This window comes from Diospyros lotus, chromosome 7 (genome assembly GCF_014633365.1).
Source record: "Diospyros lotus cultivar Yz01 chromosome 7, ASM1463336v1, whole genome shotgun sequence".
Classification (NCBI taxonomy): Eukaryota; Viridiplantae; Streptophyta; class Magnoliopsida; order Ericales; family Ebenaceae; genus Diospyros; species Diospyros lotus.
Genome location: NC_068344.1, coordinates 36,853,675 through 36,877,932, shown reverse-complemented (window position 1 = coordinate 36,877,932; position 24,258 = coordinate 36,853,675). Strand labels below are relative to the sequence as shown.

Sequence of the window (24,258 nt, the reverse complement as noted above, 5' to 3'; positions counted from 1 at the left end):
ATTTCTATTTCTAAAACGTCGAAAAGGTAAAAAATTGAGTAATTTCAAAAATATTTTGTGATCGTTTATAATATTAAAAAAAATAAAAAACACATTTACATTCAAAAAAAAGTTAAAAGATTAATTTTTTATATTTATAACTCAAAATTTGTATTTTTTAAAAATTTATTTGAATACATTATAAAATTTATATTTATTAAAATTTTATTTACGAACAGTTTTATATATTTTTATTTATACATTTCTCTTATGTTTTTATTTTTTATTTTCTTAAAAAATATCGACTGTTTTCATTTCGTTTTCCAAATTCACGTGGAAAATAGTCCCCTGTTACTATTACTACTATGTTCCTGTTGAAAAGTCAATAATAGTGTGTGTGAACGCGGCTGCTAGAGGGAGAAGAACTGTAGCGAGAGGGTGTGGATTTATAGAGCGACCATGGATTTGTTGCCGGCGGAGTCGTCGGAGATGAGGAAGAAGCATGGTTTCCGGTCGCTGAAGGCAGTAAATGTGAACATGGAGGATGTTCTGGCTGAAAAGCCCTTCGGAGCCGACTACGGCCGGCTCCCCAATGGACTCTTTTACTATGTCCGATCTAATTCCAAGCCCAAGATGAGGGCTGCTCTTGCTCTTGCCGTCAAGGCTGGGTAACTCCTTTCTATTCTTCCATGCCCTAGCTCTTTTTGTTCCCTCAGTTGGACTGATTCCTGCATGTTTAGCTTTCTTGTATCAATCGTCAATAATTGTGCTTGCCTGCGTGTGCGTAGGTTATGTTAGTTCAATGTCGAGTTTGGGCACTGCAGTGGTGATTTTGGATTTACCTTGTTTAATCTGTAGCAATTGTGCAATTGATTGCAACTTTAGTGGCATGTAATAATGTGGAAGAAAGCCAACTTCAAGTCATTGATAGTAACGTCAAGTGAACTAATGAGTGACAAGGGGGAACAAGAAGGGAAGACACCCAACTCAAGAGTTGAACCGTAACACAAATTTGGCAAATCAGATTCCCAGAGGAAATAGCTATACACATGTGAAGGGATTGTGTCCACAAGTGGGGAAGCAACAATTTATTTGTAGAATTAGAAAGTTGAATGCTACCTTCTAATGAGCAAGTTCAAAAACCATGTACAGAAAAAAATTATGGATACTCACAATATCTGCTTCTTTATTATTATGGTATTGTTATTAAGCTAGGTTTGCACAAGATAAATAAATTTTAGTAGAAAATGTTGCATGTATTTAGTAAGATTCCATTGAAGACAGACATTCTCTATAGTGGACCACTTCCTCATTAATCCAATCCTTTTTGAGAAGCATTTCTGCTTCATTCTTAGTTAGATGTTTTGTTAAATTGCATTATATCCTTCCAGTGTCTCAATGTTTATAATGATTTTGCACGAGAATATACTTTCTGTTTGTTTGTTGGTTTTCTTCTTAGTGATATATCAATTGCTTGCTAAGAAAGTGCTACTCAGCTAGCCAGGAATCATCTTGTGGGCTTTGAAGCACTACCAACATCCTTTAGTGCATAAATTCACAACAGTTGCATAATTTTTGTTTCTCCTTTTCATGGACATCCAGAAGTTTGGAAAATTTTCATTATAAAATCATGTAGGGAGCTGAACTATCAGTATCAGTATGTGTGAGTGTAATTTAATTATATCCTCTCAACTGGGTGTCCATGATTTGGCTTGATCTATTACACTAATCCTCGATATCGAAAGATCTCTCTCACTGGCTCCTGCATATAGATTGACTTAGAAACAATATCTCTCTCAAGTACTGAATGTCCTTGTACTATCACTTCTAGTCACTCTCCTACATTAACTGCCAATAGATGAATGCTAATACCCTCTTGTTTTTTTTATCTTTGTTCCTTAACCTTGATATGCAGGTTATACTTATTATATTTTTCTTTCTACTCCTCACAAAATTTCCACTTCTTAAAATTACTGATTAATCTGTTACCAACAATGTGCGCTCGTGCGTGTGTGTGTGTTTATATATACATATATATATATAGAGAGAGAGAGAGTTCTTTCGTCAACTTCATTTCCATCTTTGTCGCCAATATGTTCATCTATACAAATTCCATTGAAGAGTAAATAGGATGGGTCTCTTCCTCCTTTTCTTGTGGGGCTAAATGCAGATGGCCATACCTTCATAAATAGTTTCTACTTGAACTTCTATTCACTTTTGAGCCATTGAATTTTGTGGCAGCTCAGTCTTGGAAGAGGAGGATGAACGAGGGGTTGCTCATATAGTTGAGCATCTTGCCTTTAGTGCCACAAAGAAATATACAAATCATGATATTGTTAAATTTCTTGAAAGTATTGGAGCAGAATTCGGCGCTTGTCAGAATGCAGTCACATCTGCAGATGAAACTGTTTATGAGTTGTTTGTTCCTGTTGACAAGCCAGAATTGTTATCTCAGGCCATTTCAATCTTGGCAGAATTTAGCTCAGAGGTAACAACCAATCCCTTGCAGGACAGCTTTCAAAGTTCATGTTTTATTTTTTATTTTTTACCACCTATTGCGTTTAGGTGCGAGTCTCAATGGATGATCTGGAGAAAGAAAGAGGAGCTGTACTGGAAGAGTATAGAGGGAGCCGTAATGCAACTGGAAGGATGCAGGATGCACATTGGGTTCTAATGATGGAAGGTTCAAAGGTAATATTTTAAATCTTTTAATTTAATCTATCAATCTGTAGTCTTATGCACTGGGAAAGTTCTTCACGTCGTCATCATGATGACTACTTGCAACTTCATTTGAGCTTGGTCAAATATTCATTCTTGAATTGTCTTTTACAAATGTTCTCGGCTCACTAGTTATATTGTTGTGCTTAAAATTTTTGGTTTATTCTCTCTGGTGTTAAGGTGCAGTCATAACATTTTCTGTGCTTTGTTTTTAATGGCTAATTCATCTTTCCTGCTATGCTAGAACTCATGAACGGATTGGCATTCATGCTTTATTTTGTCATCTTTATTATTTAGTACTTTCTCAAACACATTTTTTTGGATTTTTGTATTGCCATGTAGTCAGGAAATTATAGTTCCATTATTACTAGGCATTATATAGTTGGATTATAGTGCCCTGCATTGAAACTATAGTTTTGCTTCCTCAAAGATCATCAGGCTAGTTAAAACTGAATATTGATTTGTCTGATATCTTGATAATTTTATCCATTGGTTGTTTATTTATTTATTTATTTTAATATGGTAACTGTTGAATTGTTAACCACCATCTTATCTAAAAGTTTAAGTTGGTGGATAAAGGAGTAACTTGTCTTTTATGTTATTATTTTTATTCTCAACCCGCCCCCTCACGTGTGACCATGCTTCATTGCATAATTGGTCCAAACACATGCAACAAACGAAGAAATTAAGACCTTTGCCTACTCTGATACCATGTTAAATTATTAACTACCATCTCAACTAAAAACTTAAGCTAATAGATAGAGGGTTAACTTATCTTTTATATTATTATTTCACTCTCAATAGTAACATTTAAAGTTTTATGCCCTTGTAAATTGCATTTGTTGATTGCAGTATGCCGAGCGTTTACCAATTGGGTTAGAAAAGGTAATCCGGACAGTTTCTGCTGATACTGTGAAGCAATTTTACCGAAAGTGGTATAATTTACACATTATGGCTGTGATAGCTGTTGGAGATTTTTCTGATACACAGGTTTGGACTTTGTTAACACGTTGATGTTTCTTACATGGAAACAACTTTAATTGTGGGCCAATTTTTTCTTGACAATATCTCTTTTTCTCTGTATTTATGTGAGAGCAGAGTGTGGTTGAGTTAATTAGGACTCATTTTGGAGATAAAAGTTCAGAATCTGAGCCTCCAGCTATACCTCATTTTCATGTTCCATCGCATGAAGAACCCCGATTTTCATGCTTCGTGGAGTCTGAAGCTGCTGGGGTTAGTAGTAACTGCCTCTTTCATTTTTTTTTTTATTTAGATTAGTTGACTTCCAGTATGCACAACATGCAAGTCATTAAGTTAGCACGGGAAGATTTGCTTGGTAACTTGGTTACCCTTAATTTCTGTAGAGCAGTCTGCAGTGATGATCAGTTGTAAGATGCCTGTTGATGAGCTAACAACTGTGAAGGACTACAGGAACTTACTAGCGGAGTCCATGTTCTTTCACGCTTTAAATCAGAGGTTTTTTAAGATATCTCGCAGAAAGGATCCTCCATACTTTTCATGCTCTGCTGCCACTGATGTCCTAGTTCGGCCAGTGAAAGCTTATATAATGACTTCATCTTGTAAAGAGAAAGGGACTGTCGAGGCCTTGGAATCAATGCTTACAGAGGTTCTGTTTTTAACCTTGATTCAGGAACCTTCTTGCTTTGCCTTTGTTGTACTTATGCTTGCATTTCAGGTTGCAAGGGTTCGGCTGCATGGATTTTCTGAACGTGAAATTTCAGTTGTTCGGGCATTACTTATGTCAGAAATTGAATCTGCTTATTTGGAGCGTGATCAAATGCAATCAACCAGCCTGAGGGATGAATATTTGCAAGTATGTAGAGGTTATTGGTTTATCTTTCATCTTTTAATCAGAGATCTTATCAAGTCCTGCAGAACTTTACAATTTCCTTTTTCCCCCAGCATTTTCTCCGCAATGAGCCTGTTGTTGGAGTTGAATATGAAGCACAACTTCAGAAAACTATCCTACCGTGTGAGTATTTACTGATATATTATTCTTTAATTTTTCGGGTTCTGGTTACCATATCAAACTAAGAGACATGGACGCTCTAGAGAGGTGTAGTCTAGGGTCAAACAGTTCCTGCTGAAGTCCAATTATGTCTTATTATTTTGTTAACCTTTCTAGAATCAGACATTTCTCAACATTTGAGGGATGTCTGTGTCCACTGTAAGATGATATATGTTTCACTTAACAACTTAGGTCCTCCTAACCCGTTTAAACAAATAATTAAGAAATCATTATAAAAGAGAAACAACTTGGATATATATATATTGTCATGAACCTAGGGTTCATAACGGGGCTGGATTGGCAATCGGAAGAATCTAATTGAGTAGAACTAAGAACAGAAAGTTTAGGGGGATATTTGGACAGAAATGGGGGAAGGATGTAGAGAGAAATGAGAGAGAGAAGTAGAGAGAAAATGAGAGAGAATCAGATATTCAATTCAATAATTTTCAGCATACCCTCTCCTCTTACAATGGGCCTTTTTATAGGCCTTAGCTAACTCCTTAACTAATTTCTAACAGCACCCATGTGCTCTTAACAAACATCCAAATATCTCATAACAAACTAATATAACTAATTACATTATTGCCCTTCTAATTACCCTTAGGACATGACAATTTCCCCTTTTTGAAATGTTTCTTGTCCCAAGAAACTTATTACCACCTAGCCATTGCTTCTTTATCCAATGCCCGTCTTCTCTATTTGATTTTTCTTTCTTTCTTTTCTTGTCCTTCTAGGACTTTTCTTCTTCCTCGTTCTTAAGTATCCAAGATCAATCCCCGTCGTAATTCGGCCTAGAACTTCAATAGGAACAATTTGATAGAGTTCAAGCTCAATACCAGCAACAATTGTTCCTACACCTCCATGGTGCACCACAGTTGCACATTGAAAGATATCATCAGCATCCTTGAAATGCAGCAATGGAAGATTGCAGATTTGCCTTGGACACTCATACCAAGGCTACTTGTGAGCATTAGCCTTAGGAGCTGGTGCAACTTCAATTTCAGCCAACAAATCATCCTTCCATATGTTAGACAGCAACTTGGATTTTCTAGTAGGAGCAAAAACCAACACAGCAGCGATAGTTTTGTTTTCTTCAGCAATCCCTTTGATTCCTTCCGCTATATCCCTTAGTTTTCCTCCAGCTAGTGCTGTCTTCACCTTCTCGTTGCCTATTTTAACCCAAGTCAAATCCATATTTTGTTCCGAATGTGATTGTTCCTCAAATTTCGATAAGTCTAAAATCTGAGGAAAGGCTTCAGCACCATCATCCACACCGATGGCTGGTCCTTTAGTCTGATTTGTTTGATCCAATGCTGTCCTATTTTCCACAAACTTCTGATCTGGAGCAATACCAAATCCTTCCGCCCATGCACTAGCCACCCGGGGTAATGAGCTGGCTTTGGCTTCCTCTATCACTTCATCAATTGCTTCCCTATTATTTCCTTGCAGCCTTTCAGTAGATGCATCTTGGGGTATTATTTTTTCTTCTAACTTCTCAATCACTGCAACTGAATCCCCTTCCTGCCATCTTGACTTCTCCTTTAGTTGGTCCATTTTGAGAAATTCCTCCTTGTTAAAACTTCCATGATAATCATCGAAGTATTCCGCTGGAAAATTGTAATGATACTCCTTAGATAGTATCATTGCAAACTCTTGCAACTTTTCGCGAAACATTCGAACGAATTCCTTGCACTCTTCATCAAACCCACTGCTGGTTCCTTTGTCCCTTCGGCTAGTCTCATTCTCAAACTTCTTTTCCCAAATTTGATGTTTCTAGTCAACTGAAAATGTAGCATTCTTTGGCTGCCATTGAAGCTCCATTCCAGCTGAAAATGAAGCATTCTTTTACTGCAATCTAGGGTTCATTTGCTCCATGTATGCACTACTCCCCTTGGCTGCCTTTGTTTCCCTTTGCTCACAGCCTCAAGCACCAACAACCAACGAGCTGGATAAGCTGGAGGAGTCCACTTCCCACATGAAGCCCACCGAATCCGCTGCGCCACTCTGATCTGCAACCGAGTTGCCAATTCAAGCTGACTAACGCAACGGATAAACAGCCTCCAGAAAATCAATTGACTCCAAATAGCTGCTATGCCTTCGCCTAACTAAATTAATCAACTCTGCTGCTCTGAATCACTAAAAATCTCAGTCGAATTCAACCTGTTGCTCCCGATTTTCGTACAATAATTACTGAAATTATTGGCCGAGGGTCACTCACCTGTTGCGCCTTCCAATTCCGAACTGAGGGGGTTCGCTGGCTTGGAGATTAGCACCTTCCAACACCTAACCACCTTCCAGATCTCCAGAGCTGCTGGAACACCACCCAGCCAAGTCGCCTCCAAATCACCAACGAAAATCACTTGCTCGTTGCTTCAGTGGCTGGTTATGGGCTCGATTCTCCCTAGGTTAATTATTCTATAATGGTCGGAATCCCCTTCCGAACAAGGTGGGCAGCTCGCCTCACCCGAACGGTCAGAATTGCTTCTCGACCCAAAAATTTGCAGCACCACCGTGCCTTTCGATCCAGCGGCCACACCCACAGAATTCCGAACAGAGTTCCTGTTAAAGCATTTGTTCTAGATTAGAGTTTGTAATAGTAGGGATATTTTCATGTAATGTTTCTGCTATATTTCTAGAAGGTTTTTTATTAATTTTCTAGGGCTGACCAAGTTGGTTGTAACTGCCAATTTTGGGCAGTCGGTCAGGGGCCTTTTCTCCTATTAGTTTCTTATATATAGAGGCGGAGGAGAAGGCTTTTGTGTGGCTTTTCTTTCTCGGGTTTATTGATCTATCTTGGGGTAAGATTGAGCAGTGAGGAAGAGTGAATATCTTTCTTGTATCAACTCTATATAGCTTTCAGGTATTTTGGGCTAGGTGAGAGTTGAGTTTGAGTGCTTTGTAATCTTGTATTATCGTTCAAGATAGTGGATTAGTGGGGGCGAAAGCCAAGCTGGATGTAGGTCTTCTTTAAGATCGAACCAGGGTAAATTCTTGTGTTCTTGATTGGTTCTTGTTTTGTTTTCTGATTGCTGGTTGTTTGCGAGTCAGGGAGAGACTTCATTTGAGTGTTTTTTGAGTGATCCTTAAAGGGTGAGATCTTGGTTAACAATTTGGTATCAGAGCTAGTCACCTTTGGATTGGATCAATGCCTCAAGAATCTCAAGTCGCAGGAGGCAATCTTAGGTAAATCAAGAAATGGCGCCAATTGCCTCTCAGTCAGATATTGACAAGTTCGATGGGAGCAATGATTTTGGCCTATGGAAAATCAAGATGGAGGCACTACTTTGCAGTCTCGGATTGGAGGATGCACTGGAACAAGAAGAAGCAGAAAAGGGAGAATCAACCGGGAAAGAACTTCAAACCCTAACTGCTGAACAAAGTGAGGCGCGGGTGCAGATCAAGAAGAAGGCCTATAGCCTTCTCATTCTGAGCCTTGGAGATAAAGTGCTTAGGGAGGTATCTAGACTGAAGTCTATGGCAGAAGTTTGGAAGAAATTGGAGGATCTATACCTCAAGAAGACCCTCTCCAGCCGGTTATTTCTCAAAGCTAGGTTTTTCAATTTTAAAATGCATGAAAACTAGAAACTCCAGGATCATTTAGATGACTTTAACAAGTTATGTTTAGACCTAGAAAACATAGATGTTAAGTATGAAGGAGAAGACAAAGCCTTAGTTCTCCTATATTCTTTACCCAAGTCCTTTTGGAATTTTGTAGATATTCTTCAGCATGGTAGGGATAAACTATCTTTAGAGGATGTTATAGGGGCTTTAAATTCTAAAGATTTAAGGATAAGGATGGATAGTAAATCATCTCCAGCAGATGCATTAACTGCAAGATCTAGAAATCCTAAGAAAGACTCTAAGAACAAAGGTAAATCTAGATCTAAATCTAGAAATGGGAAAGGGCCGATTAAGTGTTATTATTGTCAACAAGAGGGTCACATTAAAAGGCATTGTTCTAAAAGGAAGAAGGACTACGCCGAAAAGGAAAAATCTGATGGTGGGGTAAATGTTTGTGATACCGGTTATGATAGTGCTGATGCACTAATTGTTAGTGACAACTATGACAGCCAAGATTGGGTCTTGGACTCAGGCTGCTCTTTCCACATGACTCCTAAAAAGCAATGGATCCAAAATTTCAAAGAAATTAATGGAGGAAAGGTTCTGTTAGGAAATGATTTTGAATGTAAGGTCAAAGGGATAGGAGATGTAAAATTAAAGATGCATGATGGGACTCACAAAACCCTCACTGCAGTAAGGTATGTTCCGGATCTTAAGAGAAACTTGGTTTCTCTTGGGGACATAGTTATTAAAGGCGCGCCTAGGCGCAAGGCGCCTTAAGGCGCCAGTTTGGCGCCTCGCCTGGGCTGAGGCGAGGCGGTTTCTGCAAGGCGCGCGCCTTGCAAGGTGAGGCGCGCCTAGGCGCGCCTCATGAAAACCGCGCCTGCATCCTGCCTGCATCATTTCTTTCTCTCCTCTCCAGCATCCCCTCTTCTCAGTTTCAGCATGTATACATCACTACTTATTTACATTTCTTTAGTTTAAGTAAATGTCCACATTTTTTTTTATTTATATTTTACCTTCCATTTACTTTAATACATAAATGTAAATAAGAAAGTACCCCCCATTTGGATTCAATAAAAATATCTAAAAAATCAAAATCCATAACAATAAGAAAATAGAATTTTGATTTTAGTACAAATTCAGGATTTAGCGATTTTACCACCCCCAAAATACATACCTACTATTTCTTGAAAAATTCATTAAAAATCATTTTAACAACAATGAATATTAACTATCAAAATACCGGGAGTTAGTTTTTCAAAATGAAAACATTTTCTTATATGTCTCCTTATAATGCCCTAATCTTCCAGACTTAGAAAAAATGCGCTAATCTTCCAAACCTAGAAAAATAACATTTTTCAAAATGAAAGCATTTTCTTGATTGTGGACTTGTAGTGTTTATTGATTGTGGAGAATACTAAAGCTATTCCAAAATGTCCTCCATCAATAAAACAAGAGATTGGAGAGTACATGCAAAAGAAGAAAAATAACAAGGAATCAAGGATGAGCAAAATATGGCACCGTAAGATGATGATTTTCAATTTGGTGAAGGGTATGATGATGATGATGATTAAAACTTCTTTATTGATTGTGGACTTGTAGTGTTTATATGTTTGTTTAGAACTTTGCACGATGGTTGGTACTTGTTTGAGTTTGAGACTTTAAGTTTGAACTTTGATGATGTTTCTAGTTTAGAAATTGTATGATGAATGAATTAACTTTGATGTTGTTAGTTTAGAATTTGAAGATAATGAAACATTAATGATATGCATGTGTTATTATTGATAATTTGATAGTTTTTTATGATTTTACAAGATTTTTAGTTTTTTTTCTAAAAGGTGCGCCTCGCTTCGCAAAGGGGCGCCTCGCCTTGTGCGCCTCGCGCCTCAGGCTCCAGGACCCTTTGCGCCTCGCGCCTTTCAGAACTATGCTTGGGGAATTGGATAGATGTGGATATAAATTCAGAGGTGAGGGTGGAGAAATTAAAATTCATAAAGGCTCCCTAGTATGCATGAAGGCTGTTTTAAGAAATGGAATTTATTTTCTTCAAGCAACCACTTTAAGTGGCGAAGCAGCCAGTGTAAGTTGTAATTCCCATGACAAGGCAAAGTTGTGGCATCTAAGGATGTCACACATTAGTGAGCAAGGGCTCAAGGAACTTGCCAAACAAGGGATATTAGAGATAGGTCAGTCCCTAGACCTAGGCAAATGTGAATCCTGCATTTATGGGAAGGCAACTAAGATTAAATTTAGCAAAACAGCAATCCACTCATCAAAGGCACCCCTAGATTACATTCATTCAGATCTATGAGGCCTAGCTCAAACCATGACTCATGGGGGCTCCTGATACTTATCCATTATAGACGACTTTTCAAGAATGCTTTGGGTATATGTTCTAAAGTCTAAGGATAATACCTTTGAATCCTTTAAGACATGGAGGAAAATGGCAGAAAATCAAGTGGGCAGAAAAATAAAAGTTATTAGGACTGATAATGGACTAGAGTTTTGCAATAGGGATTTTGACCAAATGTGCAAAGAGGGAGGCATAGTTAGACACTTGACAGCCCCCGAAAACCCTAAGCAAAACGGGTTGGCTGAGAGGATGAACCGCACCTTGATAGATAGAGTAAGATGTATGCTCTTTCATGCAAGTTTGCTAAAAGCATTTTGGGGTGAGGCTGTGTCTACAACAGCCCATATCATTAATAGATCACCCTCTGCAGCCATTAACTTCCAAACACCATATAAAAGGTGGACAGGTCACAAACCTAGCTTATCTCACCAAAAAGTGTTCGGATGTTTAGCATACGCACATATAAAACAAGGGAAGCTAGAGCCTAGAGCCAAGAAATGCCTATTTATAGGCTATCCCTCAGGAGTTAAGGGTTATAAGCTCTGGAATCTAGAATTAGATGGTCCTAGGACTATAGTCTCAAGGGATGTGACATTTGATGAGTCTTCTACCATTAAGTTTAGCAACCTTAAAACTCAGCATAGTCTAGAAAAGGGTAAAGGAGCTGTCCAAGTTGAAATCCCAGGTGTAAGCCCAAAAGATACCCCAGAACCATCTGAATCTGCATATGAGTCTCAGGAAAATAACCTTGATAATGATCAGGCTATTGATCAAGCCCCAGAACCTTCACATCATGATGAAGATGAGGAAGACAATGATGCAGATTTCAGTTTAGGTGATAAACCAAATTTGGACAGATATAGTGTTGCTAGGGATAGGCAACCTAGGGTCCGAAAACCTCCCAAAAGATTTGGTTATTCTGATCTGGTAGCTTATGCATTTACCAGTGCAACCGAAATAGGAGGGGAAGAACCTCTCACTTATGAAGAGGCAATGGCTTCTAAGGATGCTGGAAAATGGCAAGAAGCCATGAAGTCTGAAATAGAGTCTTTGAATAAAAATCAGACTTGGGAATTGGTTGAAAAACCAAAGGGGCAGCGCATAGTAGGCTGCAAGTGGTTGTTTAAAATAAAGGAAGGGGTAGGAATTAACCCTAAGCCTAGGTATAAGGCTAGGCTGGTTGCTAGGGGGTTTACTCAAGTTCAAGGCATTGATTTTAATGAAGTTTTCTCTCCTGTGAGGCATACATCTATAAGGGTCCTTTTAGCCATAACAGCCCACTTAAATCTAAATTTAGAGCAGATGGATGTTACCACTGCTTTCCTCCATGGGGACTTAGAAGAGAAGATTCTAATGGATCAACCAAAGGGTTTTGAAGCTAAAGGAGAGGTGGAGAAGGTATGTTTGCTTAAGAAATCCTTATATGGACTTAAGCAGTCCCCAAGGCAATGGTACCGTAAGTTTGATATGGTTATGATTGGCCAAGGGTATTTGAGAAGTTCCTATGATAGTTGTGTGCATTATAAGCATATTTCCCCTAACATTTCAGTGTATTTGCTTTTATATGTGGATGACATGCTCATTGCAAGTCAATCCCATCAAGAAATCCAGCTTCTAAAGAAAAGATTGAAAGCTGAATTTGAAATGAAAGAGTTAGGTGAAGCTAAGAAAATTCTAGGAATAGAAATTTTTAGAGACACTCAACATAGGAAGATATACCTATCTCAAAAGTCCTATTTAGCTAAGGTGCTATCCAAGTTTAAAATGTCAAATGCAAAGGCAGTTGGTGTGCCTTTTGCGCCCCATTTTAAATTGTCTTCAGACCAGTCCCCTAAAAGTGAAGGAGATAGGAAGAAAATGAGTCATATCCCATACTCTAGTGCGATAGGAAGCCTAATGTATAGTATGGTATGTACTCGGCCAGATTTAGCTCATCCTATGAGTGTTGTGAGCCGGTTTATGGCAAATCCAGGGAAAATTCACTGGAATGCAGTGAAATGGATGCTTAAATATCTAGCTGGAACCCTAAATCATGTCCTAACATATGGTGGTGCTAAGATAGGAGTTCAACCTAGTATCCTAGGCTATTCAGATGCAGATTATGCTGCTGATATAGACAAAAGGAGGTCCACAACTGGTTGGATATTTAGATTATGGAACTCTACAATTAGTTGGAAATCAAGTCTCCAACATGTTGTAGCTTTGTCTACAACCGAGGCAGAATATATAGCCCTCTCAGAAGCTTTTAAAGAGGCTATATGGCTTAAGGGTTTAGTTAGTGAACTCCTAAGTTTAGATGTTAAAGCAACCTTGTTATGTGATAGTCAAAGTGCCATACATTTATCTAAAAATTAGGCTCACCATGAAAGGACAAAGCACATAGATGTTAGATTTCATTTTATAAGAGAATTGATTGAAAATAAATCTGTTTTCTTATCCAAAGTGGCAGGTGAAAATAATGCAGCAGATATGTTTACAAAGCCAGTTCCAACAGCCAAGCTTCATCATTGTTTGAAGATTATTCAGCTGGGTCTTGCAGGAAACTGAAGATTGCTGGATTCTGGAGAAGTCTAATCAAGTCAAATGGGTGGAGAATCTGTTAAAGCATTTGTTCTAGATTAGAGTTTGTAATAGTAGGGATATTTTCATGTAATGTTTCTGCTGTATTTCTAGAAGGTTTTTTTATTAATTTTCTAGGGCTGACCAAGTTGGTTGTAACTGCCAGTTTTGGGCAGTCGGTCAGGGGCCTTTTCTCCTATTAGTTTCTTATATATAGAGGCGGAGGAGAAGGCTTTTGTGTGGCTTTTCTTTCTCGGGTTTATTGATCTATCTTGGGGTAAGATTGAGCAGTGAGGAAGAGTGAATATCTTTCTTGTATCAACTCTATATAGCTTTCAGGTATTTTGGGCTAGGTGAGAGTTGAGTTTGAGTGCTTTGTAATCTTGTATTATCGTTCAAGATAGTGGATTAGTGGGGGCGAAAGCCAAGCTAGATGTAGGTCTTCTTTAAGACCGAACCAGGGTAAACTCTTGTGTTCTTGATTGGTTCTTGTTTTGTTTTCTGATTGCTGGTTGTTTGCGAGTCAGGGAGAGACTTCATTTGAGTGTTTTTTGAGTGATCCTTAAAGGGTGAGATCTCGGTTAACAATTCTCGATCAAAACTGCCACAGCCACGCCTATACGAAGCTTACCGGTCTGGGTCGTAATGGTATGGGCCGTCCGCTTCACCTCCGATGGGCTTACGCTCGCCTTGGACGGTTGCAACACTCCCAAGTCCAAATTGCAATCTCCTGGCCGTTCGCGTCACCCTCTAATCATCCACTCCAGTCGTTCGACCAACCCGCGTCACTGCTGTCGCTCCCTAAGCTTGCTTGGATGGCCGAGGTCGGCTCCGTTACCGTCCTTCAAAGTCGCCACTGAAGTCGGCAACACGCTTGAGTTTCACAATCAAGCGTCACTGTCGGCTTCGCCTCCAAAAATCGACAACACTTCCAGTCCCGAATCGCCTGGACTTGAGTCTACTTCGGCGTTTGGAAGAGTCAGTCGCAGCGGATTCTATGGCTGTAAATCTTCTAATTCAATTTGACTATAATTTCCAATCAACATGAAGAATCGACTCCTCACTCACTACAATCTTAACGACTGGCTGAGCACCACCAATAAATGGTAGCTCGTTGAACCAGCCTGGGTCGCTAAAGATCGCAGCCTAAATCGTCGGAAATCAATCACAAAGGAGCCATCGGACATTAACAGCCAAGGAACGATGCTCTGATACCATTTGTCATGAACCTAGGGTTCATAACGGGGCTGGATTGGCAATCGGAAGAATCCGATTGAGTAGAACTAAGAACATAAAGTTTAGAGGGATATTTGGACAGAAATGGGGGAAGGATGTAGAGAGAAATGAGGGAGAGAAGTAGAGAGAAAATGAGAGAGAATCAGATATTCAATTCAATAATTTTCAGCATACCCTCTCCTCTTACAATGGGCCTTTTTATAGGCCTTAGCTAGCTCCTTAACTAATTTCTAACAACACCCATGTGCTCCTATCAAACACCCAAATATCTCCTAACAAACTAATATAACTAATTACATTATTGCCCTTCTAATTACCCTTAGGACATGACATATATATATATATATATATATGTTGGTCATTCCCTTTTTTAGACTTCTTAATTTCAAAAATTTATAGTTCAAAGCTTTCAATTTATTCATAAATAGAGTTTGAAAATATTTATTAAACTTTCTATTCAAACATTTTTCTTAAATGTAGAATGTGAATTGTTTTCATGTGTGTAGATAATATGTTTGATTTCTGGAAATTCCATGCGTTTTTAGTCATGTTATGCCCATGTTCTGTTATCCATGTTCAGTTAAGGAAGATATGAAAGTAGAATAATTTCTTTTGTGACATTAACATATGTGTAGATATATCGGCATCTGAGGTGTCCAAGTATGCGGAGAACTTCCGAACATCATTTAGCTGCATTATAAAGACCATTGAACCTCAGGCAACTGCAACAGTGGATCATCTTGGAACTGTTGTGTCAAAGATCAATTCTCTTGAGGGAGAGCGAAGCATACCTCCTTGGGATGATGAACATATCCCAGAAGAAATTGTCTATGTCAAACCAAATCCAGGGTAAACTTCTATCACCTTTAAACTGTCTTGTCTCTTGCCAAGTCTGTGAATGAGTATCAGAGACCCAGAACAAATAAAAATTCACCACAATCTCATTTCTTTAGTTATATATTCTTAGTCAATTGTTTTCTTAGATGCATTATTGTTAAAAAAAGTGGTGAACTTTTAGCACCCTTGCCCTTTGGGCATGATCTTTGTAATCAATTGAGTTTTGATCTTTGACCCGATTCTAATCAATCTACAAAATTCAGAGCAATTTTTGGTCTGACCAGTAAAATGATGAGTTACCCTGGGGACAATTTCAACCCAATTTTGTTTGTTGTTAATTCCAATGCTTTTAAAAAACTTTCATCTGGCTATACAACATTAGTACCTATTGATAATCATATGGTTGTCAGTGTATAGTTGCTCCTAAGTTGAATTCTTATCAGCATATGAATATGTTATCAACTGCAGGAGATATTTTGTTCCACCTGCATAATTAGAAAAGCTAGTGTAGAATTGTAAGATCACTCAAGTGTCAAGGATTATGTTATGACATGAAAAATTGTGTGATTGTTCCAGATTTTCTTTTCGTCAAAATTTTATTTCTATAATAATACTTCTGCACCTGGTTCCCTTACCTTTCTTTCTCCTTATTTTGAATCCAGGATTACATTTTGTTTCTTTCTTGACAATTTCCATGACATTGCTATTTGGCATGGCCATCGTTTACTTCAAGCAATCTTTCATGCAACTTTGATCATTTGATGTTAACCTTTTCTAATATTTATCAAACAAGTTGATATTAGCCTTGCTCATATTTTTTATTTCAGGCATATTGTGCAGCAGATTGAATATTCAAATATAGGAGCTACTGAACTAATTCTATCAAATGGCATGCGTGTTTGTTACAAGTGCACAAACTTCCTTGATGACCAGGTATAATTTTGTAATCAATGCAGTAAAAGTCCTGCATTTTAAAATTCATCTCAAGATCTTACTTTTTTAAATCCACCTGCAAAGCATATATGGTTTAATGACTTTACATTTCTGACATAGAATAAAGGACCAGAGTTCTATTAGAAGTTCACTAAAGATGGAAGGACTCAAAGTGTGAATTGCTAGTTTCAATTTAAATAAGAATTTCACAGGAAAGTTTAATGACATTTTGCTTGTGTACACTTGCTGGCTGGTCATTGTCTTGAGAAACTATTAATCTATGGAGCTCATATGCTGCTTGTTTATGGCATAAATAAATCTTAATTGGCTAGTATGTTGATGTTGTTAACCTCGTTATACCAAGTTATTCCTGTTAATTTATCAATTTTTGACTTAGTGAATTTTCTCTATTCGTCATGCATTTCTAGTAATTACCGTTAACATCTATCTTGAATAGGTTCTCTTCACAGGGTTCTCATATGGGGGCTTATCTGAACTTCCAGAAAGTGAGTACTTCTCATGCTCCATGGGTTCAACCATTGCTGGAGAAATTGGTGTTTTTGGTCACAGACCGTCAGTTCTAATGGATGTGCTTGCTGGTAAGAGAGCTGAAGTTGGCACCAAACTTGGAGCATATATGAGAACCTTTTCTGGTGACTGCTCACCTTCAGACCTTGAAACTGCCTTGCAGGTTCGCATTTTTTACGGTCTTCCTCCAGTACTCTTTTTCCTTTTCCTCAAACTCTTTTATGTATATATGTTTTGGGTTGCACATACATATTTTTGCAGTATCATGTTATTGAATATCCTGTCCATGCAATCTGTAAGTGCCAGACTAGCATAAATTATAACTACTTGTTCATATTCATACCCCCTGTATTGTCCAATTCTATTTATGTTTTGAGGGTTGGAACTGGTCTGGGAGAGAGCAGTTTGAGGGGTCCCAAGTTCCAATGATCTCTCTGCGGAATGATTTAGGGTGTGAATTATCATTGTACTTAGGTGCACAATGATTCCCCCCAGGACATAGCATGGGAGAGGTAATAAGTAGAGAAGCTTCCTCGGCTTTTACAGAGAGGCTGATTCTTGTGATCCAAACCCATCCCATAATGCAGCATGGATGAGGACATGCAATTGGGCAGGTTATGACTTGTACTTTGTGGATGTGTTGTTATTGATAAAAGAAATCATCCTGGAATATAATATTACACAACAAATGTGGTTAGTGACTTAACATGTAAGACTGCTGGCGGTTGTTAATAGGACATCATTTTGAGGTTTACCCCCTTTTTGAAATGCCAAAGACTGCTTTCATTCTGCTTCTCTTTCTGACCATTTCACTGGAAGACTTTCTTGTTGACACCCCTTGTAGCAAATAGGATTGTATCAAACAGTTTTTCCAGTTTGAGAGAAAAATGATCAGTAACTAATGTTACTCTGCTTGAAAATCTTGGCATGCTAAAAATGTGGTGTCCTGACCCCATTCCCCAAATGTGGTGTTTCGATCTAGTTCATCACAAGATTTGGCCATAGATTTCTGATATCTGTGAGAATTGAGCTGGACTAGTGCTTCTATGGTATATTTTAGAATGAGCTAAATCTTTGATTTTTAGGTTTTAGATTAAAACGATGGAAGAAATAACCGAAACATTATAGATGCATGGGTAAAGGTAAATTGTTTGAGGCATTATTTTTTGTTAAAAATATCTCAACAATTCGTGGTTTGATTATACTTGCAAAAGAAATTCTAAGGAAAAATGCCTTCAGGTTCCTTTATGATTAAACCAGAAAGCCTTTTATTACTGTAAAAGTTTCTAGAGCTCCTGACTGTTTCTCTTACTGGTCACATGGAATGAATGTGAGTATAGATATTTAAGGCTGCTAGATGTCTCATTTTTAAGAGCTTCAAATGGTTAATGGAGCTTTCTTTGAACTATAATACCTATGAAATGATCAGAGAATGTAGTAGATATTTTTTAGCTGCTACCTTGTCCCGTCTGCTAGGGAATTCTTTTCCCGCTCTATCTATATAAGCACCTTATGTTTCAAACTTGTACTGTATATTGTATATTTTTGGCTAACAAGGTGTCCAAGCCTCATATGGCACCCAGCTGAACCCTTGGAACACAGTATGTCACACCCGAACAGGTAACTAGTAACTACAGCCTACAGGGGGAAATCCCTGCAGGTGGTCCTAGGGAGAATTTGCAACCATCACATCAGCACTGTGAGCTGGGATTCTGACTGTCTTTTCAATCTGATTTGATTATAATTATATTATGTCAGCTGGATGGTTAAGGACCTAAACCTCAGCAAGCCATATGTTTTATGTGGGAGTAGAATTGCAATCAGTGTATATCAGTGCTGCAAGGACAAAATTGACTTGGAATCAGAGATGCACAGTAATATGCTTAAGTTTCTTCTTGATGCTTTATGTCTTGCATGTATTTCTATTTCCTGTGTTTTGTTTTTATGTTAGTTGAATCACTTGCTGGAGATCATGATTGAGTCACGTATGACTTGTTTTAACCTTCTTTTTTCTAATTTTCTGTCTAGCAGCTAGTTTATCAGCTATTTATCACTGATGTACAACCAAGGGAAGAGGACATCAAGATAGTGATGCAAATGGCAGCAGAAGCTGTGCATGCTCAAGAAAGAGATCCTTACACTGCATTTTTGAACCGTGTGAGGGAGCTTAATTATGGGAAGTCCTATTTTTTTAGGGTATGCTACCTTATTGTTTAGACATCTGTCTTTTTTTTTTTTTTATGAGCTTATCCTGCTTATGAGTTGACGGAAATTACTTACTTTGCAGCCAATTAGAATTGGTGACCTTAAAAAAGTCAATCCATTTAAAGCTTGTGAATACTTCAATAATTGTTTCAAGGATCCCTCAACCTTTACAGTAGTTATTGTTGGGAATATTGATCCTGATATCGCATGTCCTTTCATTTTGCAGTATCTGGTAAGTCACATACCCTTATTGAGTTGGCTAAACAAAGTATCAGTTCTTACCATTAACTGGTTATAATTTATTATGTAGGGTGGAATTCCTAGACCTCCTGAATCCATTTTCCATTTTAACCGAGATCACCTCAAAGGCTTGCCTTTTACTTTTCCTTCAACCATAGTTAGGTAGGTGTGGATTTGATTTAGTTCATTTATATTAGGGAGATAAACTAGTGTTTGAAAATTGTATGTTTGTTGGAACAACTGATGACAAATGTTCTGGTAGTTGGGCCCATTGATTTTACTGATTCTCACTTGGTTGAAGCTTTAAGCTTTTACCATTACTTGAGGAAGTAACTAATTGTCTTCTGCATCTACTTTTCACTGACCAACTGATGCGCTTTGGGCTCTTTCCACTTGCACATGGACAATATTTCTTTTTTTATACAAACACATATCACAACATAATTTTCTTTTACACTTTGGTGCTTATTGATATGAGTTACAAGAGCCTTACAGAAGATAAGTCCATAGATGTAAATAATTGTTGAGCTATAATTCACTTAGCCGACCCCACATAGTGGGATTAAGGCTGTATATGTTGTTGTCGTCGTCGTTTTACTGCAGTGCCCATCTTATGGTCTACACGTGCTTGTAGGGAAGTTGTTCGGAGCCCTATGGTGGAGGCTCAATGTTCTGTCCAGCTATGCTTTCCTGTTGAGCTAAAGAATGAGAACATGGTACTTGGTCTTTTATGTTCTCTCCATTGAGAGCTTAATAGTTGTGGTAAATGAACAGTAGGTATTTTATGTCTTTCTTTTCTTTTTGTGGTAATCTCGTACTTTTTTTTATCATCTCTCACAGATGGAAGATATTCATTTTGTTGGATTTTTGTGCAAACTTCTGGAGACAAAAATAATTCAGATTCTCCGTTTCAAGTATGGCCAGGTGTGCATGCATGCACTGTTTGTCTTCTATTATTTGCTTTGTTATTTGGTCTCATGCTTTGTCGCGATTGTTACACAACAGATATATTCTGCTGGAGTTTCTGTATTCCTTGGTGGCAACAAGCCTTCAAGGATTGGTGATGTTCGTGGAGACATTAGCATAAATTTCTCTTGTGATCCAGATATTTCCACAAAACTGGTATGTTCACGGTGGAATTTTCACCAATTGAACTGTTACCAACTTAATATGCCATGTGCCTTGCAGGTTGATCTAGCTTTGGATGAAATATTACGGCTCCAGGAGGAAGGACCATCAGAAGAAGATGTTTCAGCTATCCTTGAAATTGAGCAGAGGGCCCATGAAAATGGATTGCAGGTGAATTAGTTGTTCCATCCATCCCAAATGAACATCTACTTTCTATATTTGATTGTCCCAAACTGAATGTTTACAGTGAAAGAATTCAAAACAGGCTAACTTTTAGTTTCCTATATTAATTCCTATGATAAATTAAATTAATATGCCACAAACACATATTAATCTTTATTCCTCAAAGTTGTGACCGATCGATTCATTTTCTTTTTCCAGAATCAGAAGATGGTAAATCAAATATGTCATGTTTCAAACCCCACATATTTATATTGTTATACTGATTTTTTTTTACAATATTTCTTTGGAAAGTATAACAAAGGGCTAACAATTTGGTTGTGGTTGTAACTTGTAACTGAACCTTGTTGTGCCTATAGGTATTTTATGATGTCCCATAAAAATCAATAAACCCCCTAAATTGATGCAGTGCAATAAAGAAAATAGGACTGGCATGTAATTCATATCTCTCCCCCCCAAACTATCTTGAGTTGCCTGCCCCACTTAAAACGCCCTCAAACTTCTACCTATAGATTTTTTTTCTTTTTATCAGTTCAAGTTCCTTTCCTCCAAATATTATTTACTTGAGGATTCTGAGGCATTTAGCTCTTGCTCCATCTTCTCACTTTAGGCAACTTTGATAGATTTGATGAGGAACCGTCTGATTTAGTTTTTACGGTAACTGTTATGGTACAAACAGCAGTAATTGTGGAAAAAACTGCTCATAAACAATGGGTGATCAGGAGCCATGAAAAGTTTAATTTGCGCTCAAAAAAAAAAAATGGTAAAGAAAAAAGAAAATAAAATGGGAACTAACTTTGGGGGGGGGGGGGGGGGGGGGTTAAAAGTAGAAGCAAGTAGAGGTGAGCCAGCGGGAGTGAAGGAAAGCACTGCACATTTTTGTGCAATTGTTGCCAGACAAAATGAAGTAGCTCATGTATGTCTGTTTTCATTCACATGGCAGTGCATTCTTACCTTGCCCATGGTGCAGTTGGGATAACAGCAAAAAGTCTCAGTCTTTACCCATTTATTCCTAATGCTGATCCATATACTATTTCAGGAGAATTACTATTGGCTAGATAGGGTTTTACGCAGCTACCAGTCGAGGATCTATTCTGGTGATGTTGGCATGTCTTTTGAGGTTAGTCACTGTGGTTCTGCTTTGCTGCCTCATATTGCATTCTGCTTCCAATTACTTACCCTTGTTACTTGGATGTTAAGTTTCATTGCTACTGGGCTGTCAATCCTGTCCCTAGTGTTGCTTGGATGACATATGTATGGGTCTGAAAACTTGACGAGGAAAAGGAATACATTATAATCAAGTAATTTTCGGAGCAAGATGTACTTAAAAAGCCTATTGCTTATGAATGAGATATTCATTGACTACAGCCTGCTTGGAAGGAAATAGATTCTCTCCTTTCCTTGCGAGCAGGGTCAAGAAAGAAGAAAAGTCATAAGCGGAGATGACTAAGTGAATTCTTTTGTAAGATTAATATTATCAGATGATCAGGGATGAATTCTGAGGAATTAGGTTGTGATGGAGTCGTCATATTCATGGGATAAGGAACACAAGACCTGTACCTTCCCCAGAGACCTACTTACTACTAAATAACAGTGTGTAATGGTGTTTGTTAATATCTTTGTAGTTCAACATAGCATGAGTATGGGGTTTGGATGCCTGATGATCAATTCAAATTCCACGTGTCTTTTTTTTTTTTTCTTCAAAATTATCTGTGTTCTTTCTGATTTACGGAACACATACTGTGACTCCTACATGGCACATGTGACCCCTTAAGCCTCTCTCACTCCATACAACTTTAAGAGCTCATCTCTTTACCAATTGCAGGAGGTGAATTAGCATTGGTGACGGTGTCAAAGAAGAAATTGTGTTTATAGATAATGTACATCAAGTCTCAGATTTGTTTGTTATGTTTCTTTAGCTGCTTGTGCTACAATCAAAACTGTGCTGATGGAGTAGTGAGTCCATCGTTGTTTTTCCCATCATTGTTTTTCTACATGTGCAGATGTAGAAAATCTCATTCATCTTTAGCAAATCTTTACCATTAACAAAATCCGTGTATTGCAGGTCCTAGAGGAGGGCCGCTTAAAAGTTAGAAAGTCTCTGACACCATCAGCCACCCTGTTGGCTTTACAAAGGATACTACCTTTCCCTTGCAAAAAACAGTACGCCATAGTGATTTTGATGCCCCAGGCATCCCCTTTTAAATTCTTGACATCATTGGCTGGCTTTTTGCCAAACCATTATACTAGAGATGCAAAGGTCAGTCTTAAATCCTTATTCTGGCAATGTGGTTACTTGGCACTTGTTTCAAATTTCAATATTGGTTCTTCTTGTATAGTGAGGAAATTCCCTGCATACTTCTGAGTGCTTTTATAATTCCCACTATTCCTTCATTCAATTCTGTCCTTTTCTTTTTATGATTACTTCATTTCAATTATTTGATCTGCAACCTGGTTCTTATTTGCATGAATGATGTTGAATAATATTCCAGAGCTTCTCACATTGATTCTTCCACCCTTCATGCATTCATTCCTTTCTTCCTTAATCATCCATCCCCTTTTTTTTTCTCTCTTCCCTGCGAAACATCTGTGGAAAGTCTTAAAATGTCTTTTAACACTTCTGTTTCTCCGGTAATGGCAGATCTTAGCAGGCATCGCAGGTATTACAGTTTTGGTTCTCAGTTTGTGGCGATACTCACGCAGTGCGCTGAGATCTTAGAAACGGGGAGCTTATTTGGAAGACCGGAGATTTTTCAGATGACAGTGGTAAATCATTTCTTACACTGCAAGATTGGATTAGGATATCAATTGAAATTAGCTAATTCTCAACTACTGATATCCATCCGCGGGTCAGTTTAAATAGGAAAAGCACTTGAATTTGATGTGTGCTTGCTTGAAGTGAAGGGCTGAAAGTTGGAGAGTGGAAGCCTCTTTTGTAGGGCTGTCTTTTTTGATTCAATGCTAATGCAGCAGCAGCTACGCCAACGTAGAACAATTGAGTTTGCATGGAATATGGACTCTCTTGTGAAGGCTACCTTCTGGTTGAATTCTCTCATGTCATCACATTTGATTACAAGTGTATAATATTGTACTTGGAATGTAATATGAGTCTGCAGTTTACCCTTTCATGGTGTCATTTGGTATGTCTGCTTAGCATTTGGGAACTCTTGATTAAAGTATGTATTGAGAGTGTTGATTATGAGTGTTGAGGGTTGTATTACTCGCATCGAATAAATCGAATTTGTGTAAAAAATTGAACCGAACTAGTTGAATAGATTTTTACACCGAACAAATCAAAAAAATAAAAAAAAAATTTGAAAAAACCAAACTAACCCAAAAAAACTAAAAAAATTGAAATGATAAAGTGCAAAAATGATATTTTTGGCGTCTTGATTAGTTTTGTTATTTTGGTATTTTGAATATGAAAATTAAATTAAATCAAAATAATTAAAATTATCAAATTTAAAAATCAAAACAAATTGAGCTACACCTTCCATTAGTGGATTTAGTTCGATTATTTCAATTTAATTGAAATATTATTCATTTTTATTCTCTACAAATGTATGCCATCACATTCAAATTTTCTTTAATTTGAAAAATGGTATTAACAACGTGTGTTATATTTATTTATATGTTTATCTCAAGATTTTATCTAATTTTTTTTTATCAAGAAATATTATGTTTCATGTTAATTAAGGTGTGATTCGTGTCTTATTAAATTTTTTGCTAATTGATAAAAAGATTTGAGCTTATAAACCTACTTGAAGTT

The 24,258-nt window shown here is 37.7% G+C and overlaps 1 protein-coding gene across 2 annotated transcripts; it reads left to right on the top strand.

Moving 5' to 3' along the window:
* The first annotated feature begins 361 nt into the window (after positions 1–361).
* LOC127806376 (zinc protease PQQL-like) lies at positions 362–23,873 on the top strand. 2 transcript variants are annotated; one of them, XM_052343614.1, is made up of 21 exons: positions 362–647; positions 2,221–2,467; positions 2,545–2,670; positions 3,550–3,687; positions 3,796–3,930; positions 4,067–4,324; positions 4,394–4,531; positions 4,621–4,690; positions 15,074–15,287; positions 16,103–16,208; positions 16,666–16,899; positions 18,768–18,932; positions 19,024–19,173; positions 19,252–19,343; positions 19,816–19,897; positions 20,022–20,105; positions 20,187–20,303; positions 20,370–20,480; positions 21,529–21,609; positions 22,555–22,749; positions 23,131–23,873. In XM_052343614.1, exons 1-21 carry the CDS (start codon positions 439–441, stop codon positions 23,206–23,208), a joined length of 3,030 nt encoding a protein of 1,009 aa, XP_052199574.1. In that variant the 5' UTR covers positions 362–438; the 3' UTR covers positions 23,209–23,873. The 2 variants fall into 2 exon arrangements, with proteins under 2 accessions (XP_052199574.1, XP_052199575.1); XM_052343615.1 differs by lacking the exons at positions 21,529–21,609; positions 22,555–22,749; positions 23,131–23,873 and having other exon boundaries at positions 20,022–20,095.
* Positions 23,874–24,258: the final 385 nt, after the last annotated feature.

Excerpts from the sequence above, each read along its gene's own strand:
- LOC127806376 (XM_052343614.1), top strand. The coding sequence starts at position 439 with ATGGATTTGTTGCCGGCGGAGTCGTCGGAGATGAGGAAGAAGCATGGT. Across the intron at positions 4,325-4,393 it reads TGGAATCAATGCTTACAGAG|GTTGCAAGGGTTCGGCTGCA; the intron begins GTTCTGTTTTTA and ends CTTGCATTTCAG. Across the intron at positions 19,344-19,815 it reads TTTCCTTCAACCATAGTTAG|GGAAGTTGTTCGGAGCCCTA; the intron begins GTAGGTGTGGAT and ends ACGTGCTTGTAG.